This window comes from Apium graveolens, chromosome 3, assembly GCF_009905375.1.
Source record: "Apium graveolens cultivar Ventura chromosome 3, ASM990537v1, whole genome shotgun sequence".
NCBI classification, from domain to species: Eukaryota; Viridiplantae; Streptophyta; class Magnoliopsida; order Apiales; family Apiaceae; genus Apium; species Apium graveolens.
The window spans coordinates 2,556,464-2,578,090 of record NC_133649.1 but is presented as its reverse complement, the minus strand read 5'-3'; the positions used below and the strand labels follow the sequence as shown (position 1 = coordinate 2,578,090).

The following is a 21,627-nucleotide window of genomic DNA, read 5'->3' as shown; positions in this document are numbered from 1 at the left end:
CATGATTTGTTAGTAAAGCAATGAAGTTATATAAAGAGAATGATTTGCTATGAAGTTGTATTAAAACTATTAAGAGAATGATTTGTTAGTAAAGTATGGACTCATTTATATATATATTTTTTTTATCCTTTTGTATCATGAGAACTTGTTAGTAATCTTCAAGACACAACTAGCTTGTATAATTATGAAACTTATCTACTCAATGACCTTTTTTATACTAATTATGCTTCTATGCCTTAAAATTGTTCTAACAAAACTCGAGGGTGAGCGAGAATCTAACCCAGAACCGACAAGAGATAAACCACAAGAGATAAGCCGTTAACCACTTGACCTATCTCATCGTTCAATGACCTTTTAAATAAAATCCAAGAGTGCCTAAACAGTTTACAGGTTTGTGATAGGTGTGAATGGGGCAAAGCCAGATCTTAGATTTCTGATAATTAGATTGCAAGGAAAATTTGTTGAACCATGTTTCTTGAAGCAATCTGCTAGTTCAGCGTATCCAATCACCAGCAAAAGAGTTGCCGATTTTAAGGGTAAATAGTAAAACAAACTAAAGCTGGGATCTTGGATCCAAACACTTGTTTCATACCAGAAAAGATTGGTATAAGGCATGTTCTTTTGATATTTTCTGGACCTAGTTCTATTCAATTCTACAACTTATGTTGTTGGAAGCAGAGTAGAAAATCATATGGAGTATTTAGTATTGATTGGTTGGGCTGTTGCGTATCCCAGTTCTGGGGGAGATGATGAGTTTAAAGTAATCCATGTCCCAGATGAACATATGGACTGTTCATAAGGTAAGTATGCCGGAATTATGCCATAGCTGATGTTTCATGCTACCTAAGTAGCCAACTTCAAATTTATGTACATATATTTCTAAGTTTAAGTTTCAATATTGCATTTGATACAGGTAGATACTCCTAAACTAGCTCTACTTGATCCTACAGCAAACTGGCTACCTTCTGTATATATGCCACTTGTGAAGGTGGTGGTGGAGTTGGGCTAGCCGGTGGGGAATTGGTAGCCAGTATTGGTCTTCTAGGCTCACATTGCAGGGCATGCAGTTCGACAGTCAAACTGCGAATCAAGATAAGAAGTCTAGCATGTTCAAAGCGCATTAAAAGCATGTAGTCAGTAGCCATTTTATTGGAAAGAAGAGGCTGTGGGAACATCTAACTTACACAGGCTGTGTTAAGCCTCACTAACATTTACTTACTTTTTTTATACTGATTTATCGACATACAGTTTATAGTGAAATTCATGGTCATTACATGCTTTTTATATAACAAAATAGTAAACATTAAGTTATCTAGACTAGTATAGTTGGACAGATTAGTTACTTTAATATATAGATTCCAACAATAGTAACAAGATATAAATTCAGTTCATAATAAACAAGCATTGGCAAATGGAAACTAATTGCAGCCGGTTAGCCTAAACCTGAAAGTCAAATAAAATTCACCGACTGAAAGGCTATGTGCCAGGATACATTGGTAGTACCTCTCAACTCCGCGGCCAATAACATACATTCCGGCTGGTTGGGATTCTGCTGTTTCTGTTGCTGGAACAGGTGGACGAATTCCGAAGTAGTTCACATCAAAGTGACCTGCAACTGGACGTCCAGCGGAGGTGGAAGTTTGGCCCTCGGGAATACCCTTAGGAGCATCAGCTGAGGCGAGAGCATTGATTGTGGCTTCATCGTCAACATAGCCTATAGTAATCCCAATCTGCTCAAAGGGAGTGACACCATTTTCATCGGTGCAAAAGATAGCCCTTACTGTGTCCTCAGTATCGTAATGGGAATGATGAAGAGTACCATGAAGAGTAAAAATATGGTTTTTGAGTTCAACTGCAATTGTCGGGAAGGCAGAGCCAGTTTGATTATTGTGGTCGACTGGAGCCAGAGTTATTCCAATTTCCTTCATCACACCGAGAAGGCAATTATAGTGACCTGAAGTGTATGTGGTATCATTGGTACGACCAAACCTATTCATAGTGGCAGCTGATGTCGCGTAAACTAAGAGAGCATCACCCGGTCCATCCGTGACTCGAATAGAACCAATTGATCCAATGAGGGATGAAATCCAAGCAGGGAACTCCATATCCTTCGGAACTGGACATCTAGTTTTCATTCTCTTACCAACTTCACTATAAGCTTTCATTTTAAGAATGCCTCTAAGACGATTATAAGCCTGTCCAACAGCGTAATCAGCCATTGTAGAAATGTGTGCCTTGAGACAAGCCTCATCAGCTGCATTGCAGACTCCGTATCGTGTCGCGAACCTGTCATCGGCAAGATAAATAGAGTGCATCCTGCTAGTGATAGCACTATGAAGCACTTCAAGATCGACACGGAGTCTCCCATCCGCGATAAAATCTTCTAACGGGTCGCGAGGTTGGCTAGCCATTGAAGGTTTCACGACAAATTCAAATCACTACAATAAACATACAACCAAAGAATCTTAATTCTAAACAAGTTCACATTTAATAACTATTCACACACAAAAATACAAACACTACGATAATTTTATACGAGAAACAAGAGCAAAACAACTTAAAACACACCATAACAGGTAAATCACCTAAATTCTAAACAACATAGAAAAGTCTAACACCACAGAGGATTGATAAAATTCAATAAAATGCGTAATGTATAAAATGTTGCTATAAGATGCAAGATTAAGGTAGCACATTTGTTATTTTACAGGCGTCATGTTTTAATTGGTGGGCCGCATATAAATACATTCGAGTCAATCTATTTATAACAAAATGACCTATCATTTGGGATCAGTTTTGGTAACGGATTTGGGAGCTCTAGCATTTATCTACGAATTAGAATTAGTAAGAGCAAGTCCAATGCAATGCTATTTTGGTGCTATTGCTATATTATAGCACCAAATGCAAAAAAACTCAAATCCAAAGAGGTGCCATACTTATATGCAAATATGCATATATGCATTCTTGTCACATCATCTATTACTACAAATAGAGGGAAAAAAGTTAAATAATTGTTGTTTTGTACATCTTAAAGTATCAAAATAATATTAAATTAAGTAGAAGTTAAAAGATTTATGGAAATTTGAAACTAGTTATGAAATTAGCATTGGAGTGCAACTTTTATTTTAGTACAAAAAAACAATTTTTGGTGTCAAATTATAGCAAGGGCTATAGCCATTTTGCAACTAGCATTGGACTTGCTCTAACACATTCCATATAACAAAAGATATATCATTATGAGACATTATCACTACAACAGGTTTACAACAATAAATTTGTAATAACGACAATCAGTTCAAAAACTGACATGAACTGAACCAAAAATCTCCTAATTTAACAGATAAAACAAAAGCATTCTTTCAGGGAAATGTTATTTTCAGAGCGTTTTTATGTTTCCCGAGCAAAAATTAAGCGAACTTACCAAACTGCCCCTTGCATTCACAATAAACATCTCCTAATTACAATAAACATCTCATAAAAAGATTGAGACAAGGTTAATTTGGTAATTTCACTCTATATTGCTTTGGAAACAAAAAAAGCTCCGTAAATAACATTTCCCTTCTTTTATGAGCTATTGTTTAACAATGTAACAATGAACACTAATTTTGGAGACCGGAATTAAAAAAAGCAAGTTAAGAATTAAAGAACCAACTGATAAAACAAGTTAAAAATACACAATTACACAATTTTAGTAGTAACAGTTTTGATAAAACAATTGTGGAAGTGCTCACATTATATTTGTAGTTGCAACTTGCAGCAGAGAAGATTTGTGAGTTGGTGAAGTAGGAAGAGAGATGATTCGACTTGGTGCTGACCGTGAGAAATTAGGTAGGTAATTAAGTATGTTGACGACCATTTAATGTTCATGCGTTACTTTGACCGTGTGAGCTTTAGTTACAACTAGGGTGTATGGACGAACGCTTATCCCGTCCAACCGCTCAACCGCTCGCAACTGCATTTGCGGATAATCGCGAAACGCGGGTTGATTGTGGATTTGAATTTTAAAAATCGTTTATTTGCGGTTTGGATGCGGTTTTAAATTTTTGAAAATCGCAAAATCGCAACGGCAACCGTAACTCGCAACATATATTTATAATAAAATATATTTTCAAAAATGTAGTTGATATCATATAAATTAATAAGTATACATATTTATTAACTACTCTTAGGTTAATGTTAAGATTTCATTCATAGGATTCACAATCATTACAAGATATATAACCAAACAAATGAAAAATGTAATCAACATGTAATTTTTTTTATCCTTTTCTTTTTTTTTTCTCTCGCCTCCACATTTTTGTATGTTTTTAATATCCTTACTATACACGGAGCATTAGTTTATATTTTATTTTTGAATGTAATTTATCACGTAACTTAAACTTCAATTTATTAATATTCCGAATTTTCTTTTTTGCAAATTATTAATTATTTTAAAATAAGTGGTTGAACCACAAACCGATCCGCAATAACCGCAAATGACGCGGTTAACCGCAACCGCAAATGCGGTTGCGGAGGACAATTTTTAAAATCACTCTTCTCGGTTTGGTTCGACTTTTACCCCAAAACCGATCTGATCCGAACCGCGTACACCCCTAATTACAATTGTCCTACCGATTCTGTACAATTTTTTTTATGTTCGACGTATATTTTTAAGATGAATATAAAATTTATTTTTATAATTTATTTTTAATTTTTTTTACTTTTATTAGGAGATTTTTTTTTTAATTATTTACAAAATTTATATACCATAAAAATGTGTGTCGAATCCCGTCCCCTAATATATACTATCTAGTGGAACTAAGGAAGTAATTGTTTGATCCTAGTCCAAGTACATTTTATTATTCCAATTTTTTAGCGTGTGTCGCGACTCTTCCTCATAGGTAATGTTTCTTCCTCATAGGTAATGTTGCATCCCTTCATCCATTAAAATCTCTATTGAAATAAGGGATTGCCGAACTGAGTGCTCTTCACAATCAGCAAAATCATCAAAAGTTTATAAAAGTGTGCCCCAATATTTTTGACCGGCATTAAAAATTCATAGACGAAATGAAAAAATGTCAAAAAAGAAAGCGATTTTTGAAAAATTGGCCGATTTCTACAACAGAGACTATACATGATTATGTTGAGGTGCTGGCAACCAATCCGGGATCAACATATATGGTTCAAAGTTCACCCAAGTGAGAAACATGAGTTTCCAAAAAATAATTTGTGAAACTATGTCTTCAATGCACCATAAAATGATTTCAGAAAAGTCAAATCGACAACGGGAGTGATGATCAAGAAAGTAGTAGAGAAGGAACAAGGGACATACATGATACTACTAATAAATCCCATTTTTTGTGCGTCACATTAGTGATTAGACGCTGAAACAAGGGGCACATTCAACAGCTCGCTGAAGTACAGACTACACGAAGGACTGATAGGAGTATAGATGGAGAATATATATTATAGACACGTTCACAAACACATTTGCTTGGTAGCAATAGTTTTGAACATCCACATTAGTAATACAATGGAAAAGCCTCAAACTTAAATTGCACAGTAATGTAAGACAAATTTGAAACCGATCCTTCAAGGTGATCTCTGTATCATTTCTTCAGATGAGGAAAGCAAGTCTCCACATCAGATTTGGGGTGCTTTGCTTCAGCATGTTCCCTGCATTTCACCTCCGAAGTGGTGCATATGAACGTCTGCATACATACCTTGCACTGCAATGAAATTGAGAAACAGACAACATTGAATTTCGTCAAAAATCAAAAATCTAGCTCAATAACTCACTATTAATCGAAGCTAAAAAAACGAAACCAAGTGTTTCAAGTTCCTTGATTCAATTTCACAGGACAAATTACTCCCTTCAAAACCAGTACTTCATAAATTTAAACAACTACCTTCAACAACTATCATTCAATAACGATAATATCGCACGCAAAATGCAAACACCAATCAATGAATCAAGCACTTGAAAAGAGCTTCATATCAAAATAACCTTAAGCTCAATACAGTAAAGCATTTGCACATTCAACAATTTGCTATTCATATAATTCACAAGGACAAAAAACAACTAAACTTTTTTCATGTGTAAGCTCAACCAACTCCCCATATCATCAAACGATATCGTAACTATAACATTTAAATTATAATATCACTACATTCCTACGAAATACTAACATTATCTTCCACAATCAAAATCACTATCATTCTAACGCCTCGATACAAACACCTCAAGAACATGTCATAAAACCAATAATCGCGTAAAATTCAAGTACTAAACTCAAACAATTATTATAAAGTTGCAAACTTTATGCCTAATCACAACTAATACACAAATTCTAACTACAATTAACAAGCTCAAAAATACTAAAAAGAGGGATATATATTAAAAAAATTATTAAAAAACAAACCTGGATAGACATAGCTTTCTTATTGGCATCAAGCTGGCTTCCTGAAAAAATTAAATCACAAAAAAAGATCAAATCTTGAATTAAATCATTTCAAATCAAGAAAATATGAAAAAACACACAAATAAATACAAAAAGATGAGACCTTTAGAGCCTTTGGCTTTTTCCAAGTTCTTTTCACGAGCCATCTTGGCTTTTTGAGCGTTGCCTCCACCCATCTTGAAGAGATCTTAGAAACCCTAGTTTTGATTTTCTTGATTTGGGGCTTTCACTTTGTGTTTATTTTGGGTGTATATACAGGTGTTATTTTTATAAAGATGTTTAATAAAAATGTTTTATTTATAGGGGTGTAAAGTGTAAAGTGCATGCAATCTTAAAATTGTTGAAAATAATATAGATTTGGGGATAAGGGTTGGTATGTCAAAGATTTATCGTTAAAAAAATGGATTTAGGTATTAGGTAGGAAGATGTAGAAATAAATTTGCCTGGCTGGAGATCACTTTCTATTGGCTCATAAATGTAATTATTTTTTTTTAGTATATTAAGACTAAATTGAAGAATTTCTAAATAAAAAAGGAGACTAAATTGCAGAAAAATGATTTATATTATTTTAATTAGTGTAAGAGATTTTTTATCCAAAATTTTGGTGATATATCACTAAAACAATCTCAACTGTTGATGCGGTATAATTAAAAATAACGATTAAGATTATATCTTAGCATTAGAATAATTCAAAAATAGAAAATTAATTATATCATTCTATTACCATTCAAACACTAATTACGAAACGAAATTCTAATATAACCTTTAGATAGAATATGATCGGAAATTTAACAAATCATAAATATAAAATGATTACATTATAAACTTATAATATTATTATCCAAATACCAAAATCTATTATATATATAATACTGCAACATCAAATTTTGGGGAAACATTTTATTCATGTGAAATTACTATTTTACCCCAGTTTATTTTTAAGTTATATAAAAATAATGTTGTCAAAGAGTTTCAAATCCAAGACCTCTGCCATGAAATTAGAGGCCTTCACCAATTGAGCTAAAGACTCGCTTGATAAAATAGAGAAAACAACTTAGCATAATCATGTGTAACTAGACTTATATTTAATCTAATATTTATTTAGTATTGAAAAATGCAATGATTTTGGATTAATGTGATTAACTTTTGTTGATATACTAACTTTAAACCTGTAATGTAACGCCCTCCAGACCCGGGGTATAAGTCTGGGGGTTACGAGCTAATCACCAAACATGTACAAGCTTATTAATAAATAATAAAGAAATGAAACTAAACCCCTTAACAACTACCAGGACCTTTTTAGGTTGAAGTATGAAAACAAGAACCACTAACTAATTTTATTACAAACCAACATTCAAAATCTCACAAACTTTCTTTATTACAAACCATTGTCTAATTCATTTTAAACTAAGTTCAACTTTTATTCAAACACACATACTATCTATCAACATTCCACCTGCTCGGGCAACTCAAAGCTTTCTTCCTGGATTGGGATCAACACATTGGGTAAAAGAGGATCCCAAGACTTGACCCGCTTCTTTACCACTCGTGTCCTGACGGGTTTCATATTCCTTTTTAACTGAAACAATAAGGTGAATAACAACAAAAAGGGGTGATCTAAAATTGCTCAACAAGTCTACAAAATATACACAATGTTAAAGTAATATAACTAAATCTGTATCCCAGGTATATTTGCAAAGATATGACCTCATAAGAATCAAAAGAAGGCCATTGCTGGCGAATACAAACGAACTACACTGGACTCAAGTTCGCAGCTATACCCTGCTGATCAACCAGGATACAGTGCAGATCTATATCTCACTATATAGATCCCGTGGGGCACCCAGGCACTATGGCCCATCTCAAGGATTCGGTTATGTCCTGTTCCTTAGGATTAAGTAAACTTAATCCCCAAAAGTAATGTTATCCAGTCCCTTGAATAGCAACCGGAACAATCGGTATACTTTGATATATTCTAATCACCAGAATATATCAATAACTGTGAGTAACAATTGAAATATGAATAATAAATTCAAATGAAAAGAATAATTCAAGAATCGAACTGAGATATGAATAAAGGAATTAAAGTAATACAAATGTAATAAGAATCTGAAGAGAATATCACTATTCTGAAAAATAGAATAGAGAAGAAACTTGTCTTATGTGCGACTTACTGCAATTAAATCACTTCCGTCTATCCCCTACTTGACCTGCCTTGCTGGCTTAGTTTCTGTTAGCAAAGTAGACTGGTTAATTCATTTTGTACTTCGGCTGCACCTTAAATCGACTTCATTTTGTTCCTACTATCTACCCATACGCTTATAACCAACTCGAATATTACATATAAGCAAGTAAGACTCGATTAAGCACATAAGCACATAATCGTTCTTATTGTTAAAATAATTTTTTAGAATCCAAATCGACTCGCTGATTGCTCCGTTGATCACCTTCTGCTTCATTTCTCATATTTCCGAAATTTTTCAAACTCGTCTCGGCACGCATTTTGACTGATAATCAAGCAATCAATAAAGTCAACTAATTTTGGGAAGAAATTAGGTCTTTATATTATTTTTAGTGAAAAGAATTCATTTTTTTGAGTCAACAGACTTTCGTTTCGCTCAAATCGGACTAACGGTTGAATTATTATCAATTTAACACTGATAATTCAATTTATTATTCAATATAAATACTTATTGCCAATTTTTAAATACCAAAATAATTTTTAAATAATTATTTAAGAAAAATCAAAGTCAAAAATATTTTTTTTATAATTTTTGGAGTTAAAATGAAGAAGTTATGATTTATCGAAAATTATGTGACTAATTATCGAAATAATTAATCACTTTTTTTTAAATATTTAATAAATAAATAATTAATAAATAATTATTTACTAATTTAAAATAATTAATCCCTAATTATTAGGATTAATCACAATTTATTACAAATATTTACAACTTATCGTTATTTATTTGATTAGATCAATTATTTACAAATAATCAATCTATTTAATTAACTGATACGCTATTTATCGAATAACTACGAATTACTCGAATTATAAACCAACTCAACGATCAATTACTCGCATAATTACGAACTACGCACTATTCTCGAATACTACCGAACTAATATATTATTATTAGAATTTAAACGATTTGTTAATCAATTAATTATCGGTATTTAATTATACGATACAAACAATTAATGCAATATTATTCGAATAGCTAACGCTCGAATAATAATTCTCATTATCGAATCACTATTCGTAATATTAACTAATTATTAGATTATTAATCATATTATTTAATTATTTTTAATCCTTATTTATTAATTAATTACCTAATTGTTAATTAATTACTTAATTATTAATTAATTACCTAATTATTAATTAATTAGATAACTAATAAATAATTAAATAATTACATTCAAAATTATAATTTAACAAAATAATTCAGAAATTAATAATACTATTTTTCAGAATTTAAATCTAATTTTTATCTAATTATCAGAATTATTAAAACTAATTTCTAATTTTCAGAAAATAAAATAAATATATAAAAATCCAGAAACACAAAAACAAAATTAGGGTTTGGGTTTTTAGGATCGAACCCGGGTTGCAAACCGGGTCGAACCCGGGTCGCGAAGAACAGCCGTCACCGTCCCAGAATCTGACGACGGTTTCCGGCGAGACGAAAAACACAGCCAAACGTCGTGATTCGAGTTCGTTTCTTCCCCGTTTCTGATGCACAGCAATACAGACGATGCCTCCTTCGTTCCCAGGCCTCCCTTCGTCCTCCTTCCCCGTCGAGCATCACCGGAGACGAAGAACACCGCCATGGCGGCGGTTCTCCGACGAGCACGCAAACCACAACCAAACACTACGAAACTGATGTCGTTCGTCTCGGTTTTTGACGATCTAATCGTTTCCCGCAACAATAATATCAAACAAGCAGCCATAATCAAAACCCGAATTCAAGAAATTAGACCCGAAAAATGAAATTAAAATCCAGAAATCAAACACTAAAATTAATTGCATAATCAGAAACTACGATTCTTGGGCTTCAAAACGGATACTTACATGCTCGATTTGGTGAACAAAATCACGATCAAACTTGACTTTGATTTCAGGAACTTCAAGAACCCTAATCCCCCTTTTCTGGATTTTCAGCCTATTTTTTGATTTTTTTATAATTAATTAATAGTTAATTACTGAAAAATCAGCTATTTATACTATGTAAAATAATACCCCTAAAAAAAATTAAGGTTCTAATTACACTCCTAATAAAAATATTTGGCCCTAATTTCTATAATTTTCGGGTATTAAAATTTAATTTATAAATATTTTATATATACAATATATATGCCAAAAATTCCTAAAAATTGTGAATAATTCAAAAATACAAAGAAATGGTATAAATAAAAGTCCTATAATTTTATAAAAATATAAATGTGATTTTTGTGGGGGTTTTAACACCCAATGAGGCCCGAAAAAGTCATTTTTCGCAAAATGAGAAAATTTATAAAATATCTAGATGTTCAAAATATTGCGATTGTAAAAGCCGTTTGATGAAAAATAAGGCTCATTATTTTATTTGAAATACTGGCTTTAAAATCATTGTTTGGGTCGTAAAACGTTTGAAATGAAACCTATGAATACGATATAAAACATCTGAAAAATACCTTAAAAAATACAGAAATGATACGGAATATACGTAGCACATAACAATTAGGGTTTAACAGATAATCACACATAAATGACATATTAATACACATATTTTATTATAAATATGATATAATACAACGTAAATTTCCCGGTCGTTACATTCTCCCCTCCTTAATAGGATTCTGTCCTCAGAATCTTCTACGAAAACAATTGAGGGTATTTCTCTAACATTTCACTTTCAAGTTCCTAGGTTGATTCTTCAACCACTGGGTTTCTCCACAACACTCGCACTAAATATATAGACTTATTTCTCAACACTTTCTCTCGCCGATCTGAAATTCTTACCGGCTGCTCTACAAAAGACAAATCTGGTTGGATATCTATCGGTTCATACTCTATTACATGCCTAGAATCAGGATTATATCGCTTAAGCATTGACACGTGAAACATATTGTGAATATGTTACATATGAGGCGATAAAGCTAATTCGTATGCAAGCTTTCCTATTCTTTTCAAAATTTCAAATGGTCCGACGTATCGTGGTTTCAATTTACCCTTATTGCTAAATCTGGTCAATCCTTTCCATGGCGATATCTTGAGTAATACATTTTCTCCTTCCTGATAGTCCATATCCTTCCTAGCTTAATCTGCATATTTGCGTTGCCTGTTTTGCGCTGCATCGAGTCGTCTCCGAATAAGTTCAATCTTTTCTTTCGTCTGCTGAATTAATTTTGGTCCCAAAATTTTACGTTCTCCAACTTCATCCCCGTGCACTGGTGATCTGCATTTTCTTCCATATAGTGCTTCATACGGTGGCATTCCAATGCTGGCGTGATAGCTGTTATTATAAGAAAATTCCACTAGGGGTAGATGCTCATCCCAACTGCCTTCAAAATCGATCGCACAAACTCGTAACATGTCTTCAATCGTTTGGATAGTTCTTTCACTTTGCCCGTCGGTTTGCGGATGATAAGCGGTACTCATGTTTAATTTTGTTCCAAGGCATTCTTGACATTGTCTCCAAAATCTTGAATTGAAACGGGGATCTCGATTAGACACGATAGATATTGGAACTCCATGTCGCATCACAATTTCCTTGAGATACATGTGCACTAATTTGTCGAGCGAAAATCTTTCATTAATTGGTAGAAAATGTGCCGACTTCGTAAGCCTGTCAATGATTACCCATATTGCATCATAATTTGCCTTAGTCCTTGGTAGTCCTACCACAAAATCCATCGCTAGATGTTCCCATTTCCATTATGGAATGTCTAATGGTTGTAATAATCCGCTCGGACGTTGATGTTCCGCTTTAACTCGCTGGCATGTGTAGCATTTACTCACCCATTCTGCTATTTCCTTCTTCATATTCGGCCACCAGAAGTTTTCTTTTAGATCGCGATACATTTTTGTGCTTCCTGGATGAATGGAATACTTCGAATTGTGCGCATCCCGCATTATTTCTTCTTTTAATTCTGCCATGTTAGGGATCCAGATTCTCGATGCAAAGCGTAAAATTCCTTCATTATCTTCTTGAGTTGTGATCTCTTCTCCCGTTAAGTCATCATGTTGACTCATCACTTCATCTTGACAACGGCGAATCTTTTCTAGTAACTCCGGTTGGAGAGTCATATCGTAGATAGATTCTGCAGATTCATTGGGAATACGAATCTCGATTTCTAATTTGTCGAATTCCTTGGCCAATTCTTCGCATGAAGTTAACCGATTCAATCTTTCTTTCCTGCTCAACGCATCCGCTACAACATTTGCTTTTCCTGGATGATAACTGATTGTAACATCGTAATCTTTAATCAATTCCAGCCATCGACGTTGTCGCATGTTCAGTTCCTTCTGCGTAAAGATATACTTCAGACTTTTATGATCCGTGTAGATTTTGCATTTTTCACCGTAGAGATAATGTCTCCAAAGCTTCAATGCAAATACGATCGATGCCAATTCCAGATCATGCGTAGGATATTTCTGCTCATGAGATTTAAGTTATCTCGAAGCATATGCAATGACGTTACCGTGTTGCATCAATACACATCCTAGCCCGCGATACGAAGCGTCACTGTAAATGACGAAATTTCCTTACTCGTCTGGCAATGCAAGTACTGGTGCGGTCACCAATCGGTTCTTTAACTCTTGAAAACTTTCTTCACACTTATCATTTCATTCAAACTTTTCACTTTTTCGGGTCAACTTAGACAGCGGCGTTGCTATTTTCGTAAAATCTTTGACAAATCTTCGATAATACCCTGCCAATCCCAAGAAACTTCGAACTTCTGTGGGTGTCTTCGGTTTTCCCAATTCAACACAGCTTCAATCTTCGCTGGATCGACTTGGATGCCTTCTCTACTGATGATATGCCCTAGAAATTGTACTTCCCTTAACCAGAATTCACATTTTGAGAATTTTGCGTATAATTGCTCTTTCCTCATAATTTCCAAAACTATCCCCAAGTGTTCTGCATGCTCTTCTTCTGTCTTGGAGTAAATCAAGATGTCATCAATCAATACAATCACGAACTTGTCCAAATATTTCTTGAATATCCTGTTCATCAAATCCATGAATGCAGCTGGCGCGTTTGTCAAACAGAATGCCATTACAAGAAACTTGTAATGTCCATATCTCGTACGGAACGCGGTCTTTGGAATATCTTCAGCTTTAATCTTCAATTGATGATAACCTGAGCGTAAATCTATTTTCGAAAACAATGTAGCTCCTTTTAGCTGATCAAACAAATCGTCGATTCTCGGTAAAGGATACTTGTTCTTGATAGTGAGCTTATTCAATTCCCTATAGTCGATGCACAATCGCATAATGCCATCCTTCTTCTTCACAAATAACACCGGTGCACCTCATGGGGATACACTAGGTCGTATAATGTCTCGGTCTAGAAGATCTTGCAGTTGTGTTGACAATTACTTCATCTCAACTAGAGCCATTCGATATGGAGCTTTCGAAACTGGTTCTTTACCTGGTGCTAGATCAATCGTAAACTCGATTTCTCAATCTGGCGGTAACTCTGGAAGCTCGTCTGGAAAGATGTCCGGAATTTCACATACAACTGGAATGTCTTATATTATAGGACTTCCTTTTTCAGTATCTAACACGTAAGCTATGTACGCCTCACATCCTTGTCGAAGCAATCGTTTGGTCTGTACTACAGTGAGAAATTTATTATGCTGCTTTTCGCCCTTGAATATTACCGTTGCATTTTCCGCAGTTCGCAATTCAACTTTCTTATTCGCGCAATCTATCTGAGCCTTATGACATGCTAACCAATCCATTCCCAAAATGATATCGAATTCTCCTAGCTTAAAATGAATTAAGTCTACAGAAAAATGATGTCCGGCTACTTCTACATCACACGCAGGACATACTCGATCTACTGGAACTTGGTCGTCATTCGCTAATTTTATAATTAACGTCTCGCCCAACCATTCAATTTCGCAATGTAACTTATCAAGAAATTCTTCAGAAATAAATGAACGGGTAGCTCCAGAATCAATTAATACTTTTGAATCTACGGAGTTCACCAAAAGCGTACCTGCAATCACACTTGGATTATGTACTGCTTCTTTCATAGTCATGTTAAAAGTCCTTGCTCTGGGTTGATTTGGCGGTGGTGGCAGAGGTAATGCCAATACTTTCGGAATACTGGCTGCCATTGCTAGTCCTTTACAATTCCTAGCGATATGCCCTTTCTTTCCGCATTTATAGCAAGTGATTTCTGCTATTTTTCCTGTCGGACATTCGTTAGAGTAGTGCCCTTTCTGCTTGCATTTGAAACATGTCACGTCTGCTTTAATACATACGCCGGTATGCTTACGTCCACAAATTTTGCAATACGGCACTGGAACTTTAACAATTCCCTGCTGGTTGGAGACTTGGAAACGATTACCTGCTTTTTGTGTACCCTGTCCTATCCTTTTGAAATTCAGATTTGCCCGGGCTTGAAATCTCGGCTTCCTGCTGGAACGATCTTGGAAACTTCCCTGTCCTCTGTCTCGTTGAGATCTTTCACTTTCCCCTTCGATGATCAAAGCTTTCTGAACTACAGCGATATATGTTGTTAATTCAAAAACTGCAACTTCTTCGTGTATCCATGGTCGTAATCCCTCTTGAAATCTCTGCACTCATTTCTCTTCAGTGTCAACCTGTTCCGGAACAAACCTAGCCAACTCATTAAATTTGGCTTCATATTCTGTTACAGACATACTTCCCTGCTTCAGCTCTAAAAACTTTATCTGCATCTGATTCCTTACGTAGCGAGGAAAATGTTTTTCTAAAAATAATTCTTTGAACTTATCCCAAGCAATAACATCTTCACCCTCTAAAGCCTTTTTAGATTTCCACCAATAATTTGCCTCTCCTTTCAACAAGTAACTAGCAAAATCAGTCTTCTGGTCCTCACCTACCTTCACTAGTACAAAAGCTTTCTCTATTTCCTTTAACCAGGTGGTAGCTTTAATAGGATCAGTAGACCCATCAAATTCTGGAGGTTTAACTGACTGAAACTGCTTAAAAGTAACAACAGGTTGAGGCTCAGGACGAGGTGGCTGTTGTAACATTTGTTGTTGTATCTGTTGTTGCTGATGCTGCATCTGCTGCTGCATCATTACCATCTGTTGTTGCATCAGATGGAACATTTAGTTCATGGTTTCATTAGTTTGACCTTCAGAATTGCTGTTAGAGGTTTCAGCCCTAGTCTTTCTTTTTGGTGCCATCTTCTTCTGATAATAAAACAAGTGATATTTATTTAACAGTTTAATAAATAATTGATAATATGTGAGGAAAACAATTTATCCGGTATTAATAACATGATTTATATAAAGAAAATAGTTGATGAATATAAAAACTAGAAATGTAAGCAGTTAAATAAAATGGTTGTCCTTTCATTCATTTCATTTTCATTTTTTTTTCAACATGAATTATAGTATACAAGACTGTAAAGCAATAAAGTGAAAGTAAATACTGTAAAACTGGAAAGACTGAAATTTAAATAAAAGAAATTTGAAAAGTTCAGTTTATATATATGACACCAGTCTCAGGTGTAAATGCTTGATACAAAAAGTCTCGCTCTGCTAGTTATCACCGCGGCTACAAGTCATACTACCACTACATGTCAAAATCCTACTACAGGTTAAACTACTAGTACACACATACACACTACTCACTAGGTTATACTATGCTGCCTCTATATACATCTATACCCTGAAGTCACTGTCTCAACAGTCCCTGTCTCAGAACCCAAGCGGAATACGCCTAAGCTCCTCTCTAAGTGCCTGGACCAAAGTTTGTACCAAGCGGAATATCAGATAGAACTCTGCAAAAGAAAGAGGTCCATCATGAGTCAAATCATCCAGCTCCCAAGTAGCGCTCATCAGCACTGACTGCAGTCGCTGCCTCATGTAGTAATCTGGCTAAATAAAAAAGGAGACTAAATTGCATAAAAATGATTTGTATTATTTTAATTAGTGTAAGAGATATTTTATCCAAAATTTTGGTGATATATCACTAAAACAATCTCAACTGTTGATGCGGTATAATTAAAAATAACGATTAAGATTATATCTTAGTATTAGAATAAGTCAAATATAGAAAATTAATTATATCATTCTATTACCATTCAAACACTAATTACGATATGAAATTTTAATATAACCTTTAGATAGAATATGATCGGAGATTTAACAAATCATAAATATAAAATGATTACATTATAAACTTATAATATTATTATCCAAATACCAAAATCTATTATATATATAATACTGCAACATCAAGTTTTGGGGAAACATTTTATTCATGTGAAATTACTATTTTACCCCAGTTTATTTTTAAGTTATATAAAAATAATGTTGTTAAAAAGTTTCAAATCCAAGACCTCTACCATGAAATTAGAGGCCTTCACCAATTGAGCTAAAGACTCGCTTGATAAAATAGAGAAAACAACTTAGCATAATCATGTGTAACTAAACTTATATTTAATCTAATATTTATTTAGTATTAAAATATGCAATGATTTTGGATTAATGTGATTAACTTTTGTTGATATACTAACTTTAAACCTGTAATGTAACGCCCTCCAGACCCGGGGTATAAGTCTGGGGGTTACGAGCTAATCACCAAACCTGTACAAGCTTATTAATAAATAATAAAGAAATGAAACTAAACCCCTTAACAACTACCAGGACCTTTTTAGGTTGAAGTATGAAAACAAGAACCACTAACTACTTTTATTACAAACCAACATTCAAAATCTCACAAACTTTCTTTATTACAAACCATTGTCTAATTCATTTTAAACTAAGTTCAGCTTTTATTCAAACACACATACTATCTATCAACACTCCACCTGCTCGGGCAACTCAATGTTTTCTTCCTGTATTGGGATCAACACCTTGGGTATAAGAGGATCCCGAGGCTTGACCCGCTTCTTTACCACTCGTGTCCTGACGGGTTTCATATTCCTTTTTAACTGAAACAATAAGGTGAATAATAACAAAAAAGGGTGAGCCAAAATTGCTCAACAAGTCTACAAAATATACACAATGTTAAAGTAATATAACTAAATCCGTATCCCATGTATATTTGCAAAGATATGACCTCATAAGAATCAAAAGAAGGCCATTGCTGGCGAATACAAACGAACTACACTTGACTCAAGTTCGCAGCTATACCCTGCTGATCAGCCAGGATACAGTATATCTCACTATATAGATCCCGTCGGGCACCCAGGCACTACGGCCCATCTCAAGGATCCGGTTATATCCCGGTCCTTAGGATTAAGTAAACTTAATCCCCAAAAGTAATGTTATCCAGTCCCTGGAATAGCAACCGAAATAATCGGTATACTTTGATATATTCTAATCACCAGAATATATCAATAATTGTGAGTAATAATTGAAATATGAATAATAAATTAAAATGAAAAGAATAATTCAAGAATCGAACTGAGATATGAATAAAGGAATTAAAGTAATACAAATGTAATAAGAATCTGAAGAGAATATCATTATTCTGGAAAATAGAATAGAGGAGAAACTTGCCTTCTGTGCGACTTACTGCAATTAAATCACTTCCGTCTATCCCCTACTTGACCTGCCTTACTGGCTTAGTTTCTGTTAGCAAAGTAGACTGGTTAATTCATTATGTACTTCGGTTGCACCTTAAATCGACTTCATTTTGTTCCTACTATCTACCCATACGTTTATAACCAACTCGAATATTACATATAAGCAAGTAAGACTCGATTAACCACATAATACACATAAGCACATAAGCACATAATTGTTCTTATAGTTAAAATAATTTTTAAAATCAAAATCTACTCGCTGATTGCTCCGCTGATCACCTTCTACTTCATTTCTATATTTTCGGAATTTTTCGAACTCGTCTCGGCACGTATTTCGATTGATAATCAAGCGATCAATAAAGTCAACTAATTTTGAGAAGAAATTAGGTCTTTATATTATTTTTAGTGAAAAAAATTCATTTTTCTGAGTCAACAGGCTTTCGTTTCGCTCAAATCGGACTAACGGTTGAATTATTATCAATTAAACACGGATAATTCAATTTATTATTCAATATAAATAATTATTGCCAATTTTTAAATCCCAAAATAATTTTTAAATAATTATTTAAGAAAAATCAAAGTCAAAAATAATTTTTTTATAATTTTTGGAGTTAAAATAAAGAAGTTATGATTTATCGAAAAATATGTGACTAATTATCGAAATAATTAATCACTTTTTTTAAATATTTAATAAATAAATAACTAATAAATAATTAATAAATAATTATTTACTAATTTAAAATAATTAATCCCTAATTATTAGGATTAATCACAATTTATTACAAATATTTACAACTTATCGTTATTTATTTGATTAGATCGATTATTTACAAATAATCAATCTATTTAATTAACTGATACGCTATTTATCGAATAACTACGAATTACTCGAATTAGAAACCAACTCAACGATCAATTACTCGCATAATTACGAACTACGCACTATTCTCGAATACTACCGAACTAATATATTATTATTAGAATTTAAACGATTCGTTAATCAATTAATTAGCGGTATTTAATTATACGATACGAACAGTTAATGCAATATTATTCAAATAACTAACGCTCGAATAATAATTCTCATTATCGAATCACTATTCGTAATATTAACTAATTATTAGATTATTAATCATATTATTTAATTATTTTAATCCTTATTTATTAATTAATTACCTAATTATTAATTAATTACCTAATTATTAATTAATTAGATAACTAATAAATAATTAGATAAATAAATAAATAATTAATTAAATATTTAAATTCGAATTTATAATTTAACAAAATAATTCAGAAATTAATAATACTATTTTCCAGAATTTAAATCTAATTTTTATCTAATTATCAGAATTATTAAAACTAATTTCTAATTTTCAGAAAATAAAATAAATATATAAAAATCCAGAAACACAAAAACAAAATTAGGGTTTGGGTTTTTAGGATCGAACCCGGGTTGCAAACCAGGTCGAACCCGGGTCGCGAAGAACAGCCGTCACCGTCCCAGAATCCGACGACGGTTTCCGGCGAGACGAAAAACACGGCCAAACGTCGTGATCCGAGTTTGTTTCTTCCCCGTTTCTGATGCACAGCACTACAGACGATACCTCCTTCGTTCCCAGGCCTCCCTTCGTCCTCCTTCCCCGTCGAGCATCACCGGAGACGAAGAACACCGCCATGGCGACGGTTCTTCGACGAGCATGCAAACCACAACCAAACACTACGAAACCGATGTCATTCGACTCGGTTTTTGACGATCTAATCGTTTCCAGCAACAATAACATCAAACAAGCAGCCATAATCAAAACCCGAATTCAAGAAATTAGACCCGAAAGACGAAATTAAAATCCAGAAATCAAACACTAAAATTAATTTCATAATCAGAAACTACGATTCTTGGGCTTCAAATATATACTTACATGCTCGATTTGGTGAACAAAATCACGATCAAACTTGACTTTGATTTCAGGAACTTCAAGAACCCTAATCCCCTTTTATGGATTTTCAGCCTATTTTCTGATTTTTTTTATAATTAATTAATAGTTAATTACTGAAAAATCAGCTGTTTATACTATGTAAAATAATATCCCAAAAAAAAATTAAGGTTCTAATTACACTTCTAATAAAAATATTTGGCCCTAATTTCCATAATTTTTGGGTATTAAAATTTAATTTATAAATATTTTATATATGCTATATATATGCCAAAAATTCCCAAAAATTGTGAATTATTCAAAAATACAAAGAAATGGTATAAATAAACGTCTTATAATTTTATAAAAATAAAAATGTGATTTCTGTGGGGTTTTTAACACCCAATGGGGGCCGGAAAAGTCATTTTTCGCAAAATGAGAAAATTTATAAAATATCTAGATGTTCAGAATATTGCGATTGTAAAAGCCGTTTGATGAAAAATAAGGCCCATTATTTTATTTGAAATATTGGCTTTAAAATCATTGTTTGGGTCGTAAAACGTTTGAAATGAAACTTATGAATACGATATAAAACATCTGAAAAATACCTTAAAAAATACAGAAATGATACGGAATATACGTAGCACATAACAATTAGGGTTTAACAGATAATCACACATAAATGACATATTAATACACATATTTTATTATAAATATGATATAATATAACGTAAATTTTCCGGTCGTTACATATAAGTTATAGCGGGATTATTAATATTATTTGTTGTATTTACCATGAAATTAGAGGCATTCACCAATTGAGCTAAAAACTCGCTTGATAAAATAGAGAAAACAACTTAGCATAATCATGTGTAACTAGACTTATATTTAATCTAATATTTATTTAGTATTGAAAAATGCAATGATTTTGGATTAATGTGATTAACTTTTGTTGATATACTAACTTTAAACATGTAAGCTATAGCGGGATTATTAATATTATTTGTTGTATTCGGCCTATTTATAATTTAATATTAAATATAACAGTCATATAAAACAAAATAATTCGAAATATGGGTAACTAGCTCATTTTCATATACAAATTTTATACCCATGGATTACAGCGGAATTATTATTATATTTTAGTAAAGAAATTTGTTGTGCTCAGCCTATATTTAACTTAATATTTATAACTTTATACATGTAAGTTATAGCGGGTTTATTAATATTATTTGTTGTGTTCGGCCTATATATAATTTAATATTAAATATAATAGTCATATAAAACAAAATAATTCGAGATATGGATTACTAGCTCATTTTAATATACAAATTTTATACCCGTGGACTACAGTGGAATTATTATTATATTTCAGTAAAAAAAATTGTTATGCTCAGCCTATATTTAACTTAATATTTATAACTTTATACATGTAAGTTATAGAAGGTTTATTAATATTATTTGTTGTGTTCGGCCTATATATAATTTAATATTAAATATAATAGTCATATAAAATAAAATAATTCGAAA

At 33.0% G+C, this 21,627-nt stretch overlaps 2 protein-coding genes across 2 annotated transcripts; both read right to left on the bottom strand.

Moving 5' to 3' along the window:
- Positions 1-1,408: 1,408 nt before the first annotated feature.
- Positions 1,409-3,856, bottom strand: LOC141710516 (uncharacterized). The gene is made up of 2 exons (XM_074513082.1): positions 3,732-3,856; positions 1,409-2,438 (listed from the first exon to the last, which is right to left on the bottom strand). Exon 2 carries the CDS (start codon positions 2,409-2,411, stop codon positions 1,419-1,421), a length of 993 nt encoding a protein of 330 aa, XP_074369183.1. The 5' UTR covers positions 2,412-2,438; positions 3,732-3,856; the 3' UTR covers positions 1,409-1,418.
- Positions 3,857-5,417: 1,561 nt separating this feature from the next.
- LOC141711409 (uncharacterized protein At2g23090) lies at positions 5,418-6,714 on the bottom strand. The gene is made up of 3 exons (XM_074513844.1): positions 6,544-6,714; positions 6,402-6,442; positions 5,418-5,708 (listed from the first exon to the last, which is right to left on the bottom strand). Exons 1-3 carry the CDS (start codon positions 6,614-6,616, stop codon positions 5,589-5,591), a joined length of 234 nt encoding a protein of 77 aa, XP_074369945.1. The 5' UTR covers positions 6,617-6,714; the 3' UTR covers positions 5,418-5,588.
- Between the last annotated feature and the right edge of the window lie 14,913 nt (positions 6,715-21,627).

Coding starts and splice junctions, on each gene's coding strand:
- LOC141710516 (XM_074513082.1), bottom strand. CDS start 2,411: ATGGCTAGCCAACCTCGCGACCCGTTAGAAGATTTTATCGCGGATGGG.
- LOC141711409 (XM_074513844.1), bottom strand. CDS start 6,616: ATGGGTGGAGGCAACGCTCAAAAAGCCAAGATGGCTCGTGAAAAGAAC. Junction 6,443..6,543: donor AAAAGCCAAAGGCTCTAAAG/GTCTCATCTTTT, acceptor TAATTTTTTCAG/GAAGCCAGCTTGATGCCAAT. Junction 5,709..6,401: donor AGAAAGCTATGTCTATCCAG/GTTTGTTTTTTA, acceptor ATTTCATTGCAG/TGCAAGGTATGTATGCAGAC.